This window comes from Lactuca serriola, chromosome 4 (genome assembly GCF_051521515.1).
Source record: "Lactuca serriola cultivar US96UC23 chromosome 4, Lser_US96UC23_V15, whole genome shotgun sequence".
NCBI lineage: Eukaryota > Viridiplantae > Streptophyta > Magnoliopsida > Asterales > Asteraceae > Lactuca > Lactuca serriola.
The window spans coordinates 45,612,332-45,623,636 of record NC_136411.1 but is presented as its reverse complement, the minus strand read 5'-3'; the positions used below and the strand labels follow the sequence as shown (position 1 = coordinate 45,623,636).

General features: G+C 32.0%; 2 protein-coding genes across 2 annotated transcripts; one reads left to right on the top strand and one right to left on the bottom strand.

Annotated features, from left to right (window-relative positions):
• The first annotated feature begins 2,759 nt into the window (after window positions 1-2,759).
• LOC145101464 (large ribosomal subunit protein eL20x-like) lies at window positions 2,760-3,972 on the top strand. The gene is made up of 4 exons (XM_079038667.1): window positions 2,760-2,898; window positions 3,081-3,196; window positions 3,327-3,390; window positions 3,474-3,972. The coding sequence occupies exons 1-4, from the start codon at window positions 2,887-2,889 to the stop codon at window positions 3,813-3,815; spliced, it is 534 nt and encodes a 177-aa protein (XP_078894793.1). The 5' UTR covers window positions 2,760-2,886; the 3' UTR covers window positions 3,816-3,972.
• Window positions 3,973-4,987: 1,015 nt separating this feature from the next.
• LOC145101463 (3-oxoacyl-[acyl-carrier-protein] synthase I, chloroplastic-like) lies at window positions 4,988-7,409 on the bottom strand. The gene is made up of 7 exons (XM_079038666.1): window positions 6,814-7,409; window positions 6,271-6,702; window positions 5,963-6,136; window positions 5,753-5,866; window positions 5,559-5,660; window positions 5,406-5,472; window positions 4,988-5,308 (listed from the first exon to the last, which is right to left on the bottom strand). Exons 1-7 carry the CDS (start codon window positions 7,264-7,266, stop codon window positions 5,241-5,243), a joined length of 1,410 nt encoding a protein of 469 aa, XP_078894792.1. The 5' UTR covers window positions 7,267-7,409; the 3' UTR covers window positions 4,988-5,240.
• Window positions 7,410-11,305: the final 3,896 nt, after the last annotated feature.

Here is an 11,305-nt window from a genome sequence, read left to right as displayed (position 1 = left end):
CAAAATTTATATGTATATATAATTACATAAAATTAGAACAAATGAACTACTTTGGGTTATATCATACTAGAGGAAGTGTTGTCATTTTTGATACATTTTTTTTTGTCTGCCACATCATCATCACGTGCATTTGCCACACCTCTTCAACATCTTATCATTTATGAGGGGTGGGTTCCCACACTTTTTATAAATTAAAATTAACAATTTTTTTTTAAATATTTTTTAATTGCTAATAATAATAATAATAATAATAGTAATAATAATAATAATTAAAAAACCTAAAGTCGTACAACCTTACAAACTTTGAAAAAAAATGTACAAACATAAATACTTAAACACCTAAAAATAAATAAAAACTTAAAACATCATAACTACTACAATCTAATGGAAGTATTCATCTGAAAAATGGCCTTCTAAATCATCGACCGATTCCGCGTTAAGATCGATGTGGTCAACGGTTCAAATATGTTCCGTCAAGTCTCTGCGAAAATCATGATGTATCTCAACATTATGAATTGTCTCTCTTCTTTCCAAGTAATATTTGCTTCCAACCTCAAATGTTTGTGTCCGCGGAACAATCTCGTTTTGGTTATACTCACGTATTGTATTTCCTTCATCTTCGAGAATCATATTATGCAATATGATATAAGTATGCATCACCTCACATTTTATATGTATATATAATTACATAAAATTAGAACAAATAAACTACTTTGGGTTATATCATACTAGAAGAAGTGTTGTCATTTTTTGTCTGCCACATCATCATCACGTACATTTGCCACACCTCTTAAACATCTTATCATTTATGTGGGGTGGGTTCCCACACTTTCTATAAATTAAAATTAACAATTTTTTTAAAATATTTTTTAATTGCTAGAAATAATAATAATAATAATAATAATAATAATAATAATAATAATAATAATTAAAAAACCTAAAGTCGTACAACCTTACAAACTTTGAAAAAAAATGTACAAACATAAATACTTAAACACCTAAAAATAAATAAAAACTTAAAACATCATAACTACTACAATCTAAAGGAAGTATTCATCTGAAAAATGGTCTTCTAAATCATCGACCGATTCCGCGTTAAGATCGATGTGGTCAACGGTTCAAATATGTTCCGTCAAGTCTCTGCGAAAATCATGATGTATCTCACCATTATGAATTGTCTCTCTTCTTTCCAAGTAATATTTGCTTCCAACCTCAAATGTTTGGGTCCGCGGAACAATCTCGTTTTGGTTATACTCACGTATTGTATTTCCTTCATCTTCGAGAATCATATTATGCAATATGATATAAGTATGCATCACCTCACATCTTCTTCTCATCAACAAACATTGCATGGTATTTCAGTATATGTCAACGTTTTCAAGAGAACCAAACGTTTGTTCAAAATCTGTCATCGCCTTTTTCTTGATCTTTCTTAAACTCCAACTTCTTTTTATCATTAAGACAAGACATGTTAAGGACATTTATGTCATTCATGGAACCTGTAGAACCATAGAAGGTATGCCATATCCACAAATCTTGTACTGTCAGAACTTTAAGTATGATGGTTGGGTAACCATGATCACCTTGGATGTATTGACCTTGATATGCATTCATACAATTGCCCAATTCCCAGTGGAGGCAATCTAGGCTCCCTAACATTATTGGGAAGCCATCCACATTTGTGTGATGATCATATAATTGTTAGGCATGACTATAAGTAGGTTTATCTAAATATCGTGTATCATACAATCTCATAGCATAGTTGTAAAAATTGCGAATACTTTCTCGTGCAGCACGTACGAACATCCTAAGATTCTCATCTACTGCATAAGGGGGAAGTGACATATGCTAGTTGATGAAATGTAGCTGTGCGTTTTTGTAAGCGAGCAAAACCTATTGTACATCTAACATATGCGCATTGTTTGAAAATATGAACATGCTTCCATGACGTTGTTGACTATACAATGAAACAAATGTTTGTGCATACATATTCGCTGTCGAAAAAGTAGTCTTGGAAAATCACATGCTCATAAAATAATTGTGCATGAGGCGTTGGTGAGTTGCTTCACGATTTCTTGTATGTATCTTTTTTTAATCCACATTGCATTTTTGACATTCTGATGCAATTCTTCTATGTTTACTTCAACGGATTGAACATGCATAAACGTTTCTAACACGACCTAAAAAATTCCAGAAGATGAAGACGAATACATTTTTAGAGAGAAGAAAGAAGTAGATTTTAAAGTGGTATGACACGATGTGTTTTTTTTTTTTTTTTTGATAGAGTGGTGTTTAGGGATTGTATTTATAGGGTTTTAAAATTGAAAATAAATAAATAAATAAATAAAAATATAGCCTTTTGATGATTGGTGGTCGGAGGATATTGAACTCAATTATAAGCTGCCGAGTACCCATGCTGAGTTGCACCTTCCGAGGACGAGACGCGATATGCACCGAGTTCACTTAGGTGATGTCAGTTCGATGCCGAGTCCACTCCCTACGACCTAAGTTTTTACACAGTTGGAGATCATATCATATTTATATAAATGATTGAAGCTAAAACCCTAAGTCAAGGATATTAAATTGAACATTCTGAATAGGTGATTACGTTAATTTAAGGTTTATTCCCAACATAACTAACTATAACTATAATAAAAGTATAAATACAAAATCAATATCTTTTATAAAACACTTTTATGTTGTTTTTCTATTTTCTGAAATGGGCCGGCCCACGATTGCATAGCCTTGTAAGTTCTAACTTCTAAGCTCGTATATTTAACAAAATATAAACCCTAGATTCATCTCCTTCACTCTTCAGCGCCTCTAACGCAACACGCACAGAAATTGTGCAAGGATCGATCGAGAGAGCAGCTCCAGCTTCGGAAAATGAGTTACAAAGTTAGTATTCTTCATGTTTATCTCTTAAATTGATTTCTCCAGATTAAACCTAATCTCAATTTTTACTTTTCCCTGTTATCGCTTGAACAAACTACGGTGTTTTCTTTTCTAGATTGCAATTTTGTATAGTAGAGTTATGGAAAGCTGACATTTGATTGTTTATTCCGTTGTCTTCGTTGCAGTTCCATCAGTTTCAGGTTGTAGGCAGAGCCCTACCGACGGAGACAGATGAACATCCGAAGATCTATCGTATGAAGCTTTGGGCTACCAACGAAGTCCGTGCTAAGAGCAAGTTCTGGTACACATCGATAATCTCATTTCACCATTTTTGCTTTCGATCCAATGAATTACATGTTATACACACACACTTTTGTATTTTGTTTGTTTATTACATGGATCGATAATCATTGTATGGTGTTGGAAATCAGGTACTTCCTCAGGAAACTAAAGAAGGTGAAGAAGAGCAATGGTCAGATGCTTGCCATTAATGAGGTAATACAAATTCCCACTATATTTTATTGGTTTTGTGCTGAACTCATATACTTTATTCCATAATATTTGTTGTACATGTACAGATTTTTGAGAAAAACCCAACGACTATTAAGAACTATGGTATTTGGTTGAGGTATCAATCGAGAACTGGATACCATAACATGTACAAGGAGTACAGGGACACAACCCTAAATGGTGGAGTTGAGCAGATGTACACTGAGATGGCTTCTCGACACAGGGTTCGTCACCATTGCATTCAGGTGATCAAGACAGCTACCATTCCTGCTAAGCTTTGCAAGAGAGAATCCACCAAACAATTCCATAACTCCAAGATCAAGTTCCCATTGGTGTTCAAGAAGGTTAGACCTCCAACTAGAAAACTCAAGACCACTTACAAAGCTTCAAGGCCTAATCTGTTTGTCTGAGTGACCACAACCCTTCTCATCGCATTTTGTTTTTCGTTTGGAATTATATGTTAGTTTCTACTCTTAATCTTGGATATTTGGTTTTTTTAAATGGAGATTGGTGTTGTTGCTTTGAGAATTACATTTTGTTACAGAATGAGACTTTATTTTTCTTAAATTATGCTTCGGTTCTCTTAACCTTGATTACTATCTTTGATTGGTGAAAACCTAAATTAGATTTTCATTTAATAAACATGTTTTTATATTGAATAACCATCCATGAACAAACAGAACAGTTGTCTATATCTTATTTTCAATCGAAGGTATTATTCATATTAAGCTCAGATTCGTATGAAATACCCAAAACTATTTAACACATATATTGTCATATAAACAACTAAATGTATTCTAGAAAACCTAGATGGATATTATATGTTTGCAATGAATCGAAACAAAATTCACTGGTAAAACCTATATAATACGAAATAAACTTGAAATCGTTACACTATTAATGACATAACTCACAGTGAGCATAATATAATACTTAAGATACTTTCAAATTTCAGTTTGTTTAAAGTATCTATGGTATTCAAATTAGGGTGCCAAAATTTAAATGCTTTGTTGACTTAATTTTGGATCTTTTAATTATTTTCTTCGCTAGTTGTAAGACATAATGTATTACATTAAAAAAGATATAATGTATTACATTAAAAAAAATAAACAAACATGAAGATCTAACAATTTAGAAAATTTAAATTTATAAGAAAAAGATAAAATATTATTTATTAAAATTGAAAAAGATATAATGTATTACATTAAAAAAAAATAAACAAACATGAAGATCTAACAATTTAGAAAATTTAAATTTATAAGAAAAAGATAAAATATTATTTATTAAAATTGAAGTGTTTATTTATCTTTTAAATTTGAAATAATAATTTAAATAAATAAACTACTAAAATAATTGAATTTAGTTTAAAAATTTAGAAGTTAAGAAAGTTGCGTTAATGAATCAAATGTATATTTATTACATTTAAGTATTATATGAAATTCAATAAAATGAAAAAAACTATAAAAATCTAAATTTATCACAACAGGATATGTTGTATAATTACATTATTATTTTCATTTCTAAAAATTAAACAAAGTTTTATATATAGATTCCAAAGCTTTCGGTCTCTCTTAACTCATAATTCAAGCAAATGATAGGTACTATTAGGCCCTCATCGTTTAGTATTAAAATATATAATCCATGTCCATATAGGATGAGTAAACAAAATGCATTTTTCAAAAACAAAAACCAAATTACATAATTTCCAAAAGCCACTACAAACTGTCTTTAACTTTTATTACTCAATGCTAGCCTCCAAATGTTGTTTTGACTTAATCTCACGTCTAAATTGTTCTTTATGATGCAACACACATCGGTTTGTTGTTTTCATAAATTCAAGGTTTAAATGCAGAGAACGCCACAACGGAGTTATGTCCACCAAAACCAAACGAATTTGAAATTGCTGCACATAATAATAATAATAAGTTTGAATCAGTCAACTCATAATAACTCACGCCACAAATCATGACAAAAAAGTGCATAAACCACAAGAAACTCACCAACGTTGATTTCATGTTGTTGCTTAATATTTGCAACTGTGTCAAACTCAACTGCAGGCTCTGGGTTCTACAATATCACAAAAGATAAATAACATGCCATGTTACGAAATCATAAAAAGATAGAAAAATAAAACAAACAAAATTAAAACGTACAAATTGATTAATGGTAGGATGAAGCCACGAGGTTTGAATGGCTTTAATGCTAGCAATGGCTTCTAGACCTCCGGCTGCACCTAAGCAATGTCCAATCATAGACTGAAACAATAGAAAAAAAAATCCAAATATCCAATCAATGAGGTCAATATGGACATGTGAAAATTTTGCAAAGGACAAAATAGGGAATTCACCTTGGTCGAGTTCATTTTGATCCCATCCGTGCTTTTGAATACCTTCTTTACAGCATTTACTTCAGCCAAATCACCAACCAATGTCGAAGTTGCATGCGCGTTGATGTAGTTAACCTAAATAAATATATTGTTTACCAGATTAAGTCATTCATTAAGTAAAAGACAAATTCGTCCAAATGAAAAACAAAAAAACAAAACAATTAAACAAACCTCCTCTGCTGACACACCAGCATCTTCAAGACAACTCTTAATACAAGAAGAAACACCAAGCCCATCAGATCGTGGATCAGTCATATGATAAGCATCACAATTTACAGCTCCTCCTAAATATTCAGCAAGTATCGGTGCACCCCTTTTCATTGCATGTTCCAAGCTTTCCATCACCTACAACACCATTTCAATTTTTTTCTATTAAGACATTGTACTTTAAAATAAATTTATCTACCTTGTTTTTTTTTATATTATAGAAGAAAATAGATAAATGAAACTACATTTGCTATTTCTTGCATTTAACATACCAGAACACCAGCACCTTCACCCATGACAAAACCATCTCTATCTTTATCCCATGGCCTAGAGGCTGTTTGTGGATCATCATTTCTCTGAGAGAGAGCTCTACAAGCTACAAAACCACCCAAACCAATTGGAATAATGGCAGCTTCAGTTCCACCAGCAATCATCATATCAGCTTCGCCTCTACGAATATGATTTGCAGCAGCGTAAAAGCAGTAATTTGAAGTAGCACATGCAGTTGAAATCGAGTAATTTGGTCCCATAAATCCGATATCAATAGCAAGCAACGCTGAACCCATGTTTGTAATCGCATAAGGAATGAAAAACGGAGTGATTTTTCTCGGACCTTTTTCGATTAGAGCCTTGACTCCATCGGAAAACACAGTAAGACCTCCCATTCCTGTTCCAACGAGGACACCAGCACGCTCTTTATCAATCTGCGTAAACAATAATTCAAATTTCAAAATGAAAAGGAAACTTCAATTAAACAAACAACTTTACCATATTTTGGGAGAATAAATCGGGAATGGGTTATACGATTAACGAACCTTAAAGAGTTTATCGCCACCAAGATCAGCATGTTCAAGAGCTTTTTTACCAGCAACAATGCAATAACGGAGGCAATCGTCGAGTCTCCGATCGTTTTTACCGTCGATATACCCATCGGATGTAAACCCACGAATCTGACCACCGAATCGGGTCGGAAACTTGGATGCGTCGAACCTGTCAATCAACCCGATTCCGCTCTCTCCGGCTAACAATTTCTCGTAGTAGGTGTCAACATCGTTTCCGAATACGGATACAAGACCCATACCTGTAATGACTACACGTTTTTTGGGGTCTGTTTCGCGTTTAGGTGCGGAGACGGACATTACGATGGTGGCTCTGCGTGGGGTTGGGAGTGCGAGGGGTTTGACATTGATGTGGAATGAATGGTGGCGAAGAGGGTCGAGAGGGGAGACCCGAAGTTGGGTTGATTGGAGAAGAGCTTGAGATTGCATGGTGGTGTCGATGGAGAGGAGGCGATGATGAAAAATGGTGGAAGTATTAATAGCGCAGCGCTGATACTTGTAACTTCAGTGTTTCATCGATACAAACGATGTTGAGGAGGAGTGGGCGGTGATGTTTGTTGACTGCGTGGCTGCGCGTGGCTCTTAGTGCGTATCAGAATGTTTTATTGGGATGTTTAAGTTGGATTTTATTTTTAGAGTAACATACAAAATTGGTTTATGTGTTTTGTTATTTTCTTCAAATCAAAATGTTTTATAAAAAGTTAATCCACATATATTTTAGAGCATGATACAAAAATATTCATGCGTTGTGTTGGGCTGGCCTTAAAAAATCTTTTGATATGAACAAATCTTAAATATTATTAAAAGAGAAATCTTATGATATCATCTTAAATAATCTGGACTTTTGATTGTATTTCAATCTTATTTTTTCTATCATTAGATCAAATTGCTGACATCATCTTCCCCAGATGGAATGTATTTAATTCCAATAAATGTTTTCCAGTCATCAATCAATAACTTACATTCGTATAAATGAAATGTATTTAATTCTAATAAAAGCTTTCTATATTTTAAATCTTGAATTTTCAGTTATGAAGATTTTAATATGGTCAATTTTAAAAACATATTATTAACTAACCATTTCAATCAAGGCCTTAATATCAACCATTAATATAAATCCGTTTATATTAGTAAACCATTAATATAAAATCTTTTTTATTAGGAAATCATTAATACCGAGAAATCGTATTCAAATTATCACATACATATACAATTCATCATTGAATCCGCGACTCACATTTATTTTCAATCGTTTCTTTTCTTCAAACCTTCTCCTACAACATCGTTAATATTGCTTATAACTTCCATCATCATTCTCTGTTATAAACATTCGCTCTTGTGCACTAGAAGGTCAGTACCTTCTTTCGCTTTTTATATTTTTTTCGATTATTTTTTGTTCCTATATCAAATGTATGTGTTCATATATTTCGATTTTCTTTGTCACAAATTACATGAAATCAATTAACTACTTTTCTGAAGCTTTTCAAATAAACATGAAAAGATATTACGTACATTTAACAAAATAAAAATTAACTATCTTGGGAACTGACATTAATTACGAAAATGTTACTTTTATATATTAAAGATGATTATGATTTTTTTTTTAATTTTTATGTCATAAGAATTCGGTTAATTTTGACATGATTTTAAAATATCATTAAAATTATTATGTTTTTTTATATAATATCAACCTACTTTTTTATCTTTATATAGTAATAATAAAATTTATAAATTTACACAACAAATATACATATTTCAAATTTTATAATATTATTATACCTTACAAAATACAACTCCCTCCAAAATAATTTTCGCCAGTAATTTCATCCATAAAAGGCAAAGGGTAATATTCTTGATGGTAGATATTGTTTTTTTTTTTTGAACGACGATAAGATAGTAGAGATTGTTATTCATTAAAAATATCATAAATTGAAGAAGGGCTCATATATTAAATTAGTCACAATTTTAACAGGTATTGTAGAATGACCATGTGGTCCGTGAATTTATGAGTTTGTAATCAAAATATTGTAGTTGAAAAAAATATTTACAAAAGTATAGTACTTCTGAATTTATTTACCATCTAAACGTATTTTTTTATTAAAAAAAAGAATTATGTTAGGTCTCTTGATACCCATCAGCTTCTATTGAAGGCTGAATCACACTTAATAATCTCTTATATAACCACTGATTACCGGGATTTATTCTTCTTCTCTAGTATTCCATTTTCTTGATGTCGTTGCACCACCGCTGAACTACTCTACATACATTGATGAACCGTCGTCTGCCATTAGCCCATTACCAATGTGGGATGACCACTGATGAAACCATTGTCGTTGACGAATCCGTCCTCCTGCAACGTCAAACTATCTCCCCCCCCCCACACACACATACCACCGTCGAGGAACCATTATCCACTGGCATAACCAAAAAGAAAAACCAAAGGTTGCACCACTAGAAAAAAACACATTTCCGAACGAAGTTTTCATCACAAAATTGTCACTAAACCGACAAATTTACACTGAATTCACAATTATTAGACTTTGTGATGGATCGTCAACAGATTCCTGACGGATTTTCGAAATTTTTTCACTAAATTTACATTTGACGGAATTTTTTTAGGCGTAGCCAGTACTACCCATTGCTACATAGTAGCTCCGCCCCTACCATTATCGATGCTGTGTCAAAATCAAACATGTTGATTTCTTCATATTTTGCTATATTTTGTGGAAAGCCAAACATAATCGAACCTGCTTGTTTTGTAATTTGGGTATAAGATGCAATTTTATAAAATTTCTAAAATTCCTTACTAACCCGATGAAATCATGCAATTTGGCCATTGAACTATGCAAAAAAACAAAGGACCGTGCCGGTGAACAGTAAAAATGATTTGTCTGTCTTTGTTTTTCTTTTTAATTCTCTATAAGGTGGGCCTACATCAAACTATTTCTACTATTGTTTTGTAAATATTTTTCAAACTACCATATTTTTGTAAATATATTTTTTAAAATACTATCCTTATGTAGAAAACTCGTGAATTGACAAGATAATTTTTCTTAACAAATGATTTTTTTTTATTTAAATTAAACAAACTATTTTTGTACTAATTTTTTTTTGGGTTCTTAGAAAAATCCAAGAACTATCTTATCATGGCAAGTCTTTCATTTCTTTAGAAAACTAGAGTTATTTTTCTAAGTCCATTGAAATGACAAAACTCACTTTACAAACATTTTTTTTTCTTCTTTCACGATTTGGATCTTTTATTTAATTTTGTTTTCCAATATGTACAAACAACTGATGCGTACTTTCAAAAATATTCTTTGTTTACATAAATATACATGGACAATGAGACCAATATAAATATTGTACTGATGCAAACTTCTAGAAATTAAGATCCTTAATTAATAGATCCGACTACATCTTCATTATGGTTGAAAACAAGGTTAGTTATAGAAGAAGTATAAGTATATCACAATTCCATATTCAGCTAATGAAACAAGTCTATAGAAGAAGTATAAGTATATCACAATTCCATATCCAGCTAATAAATCAATATGATATGGGATGTTCATTATTGACCTGAGTATACTATAATACCAAAATCCCAGAAATTATATATTATGATATTGATGTTATTCTCTAAATATTTGCATAAGAAATGACTTACTTCTTTCGATCCACTTCTTGGTGGTGTGACTCCATTCAAGATTAGTTTTGTAGAAGTGTGAGCATTTGTACAAGTGATACACACATTTTGTGTCTGAGTGTACCAGTTAGCAAAACTTGTACAAGGTTTTAAGACTACCTAAAACTTTTAATTTATAGTTTTAATGTATCAATCATCGATGGTGTACCAATGGAGACGAAAAGAATATCTTCGTCGAAGTGGTTAAACTCTTAGGCCTCGTTTGTTTTTCTACAAAAGTACTTTTTGAGCACTTTTCCCTTCTGGCGGGTAGACGTTTTGCAAGTGCACGTCTTCTTCCGCAAACTTGGAAAAAGACAAAAGACATTTAACCACTTCCAAAACAAACAACACCTTAGTGTAGATTCCAACCGCTATAATTACTTGTTTATAGTTCTTTTTTCATTTCTATCTTCCCCTATTTTGTCTTCTTCCTTTTTGATTGGAGCACATAGATGATTTGGCTGAAGTCTTTATGGACAAATGGGAGAAAGACAAACATGGCCAAAAAAAGGCCCAATTTAAAATGGGCATAACTTTTGATTTGTAAGGAATTTTGAGGTCAACAAACGGTCAACTCTCAAATTCCACCGTTTAGGCCCCCATATCTCAGTTTTTTATGATTGCGAACAATTTCCATTTTTATGTTATTCTGTTTTAATGGCAGAATATCCGTTTTCCTTGTTTTTTGAAATTCAATTTCCCAAATTTGCTTTATAAAAGGTTATTGTAAGCCTTTAGATTCATCTTGAATTTCAGTAATAAAAATATTTTGAATTTCTCTCT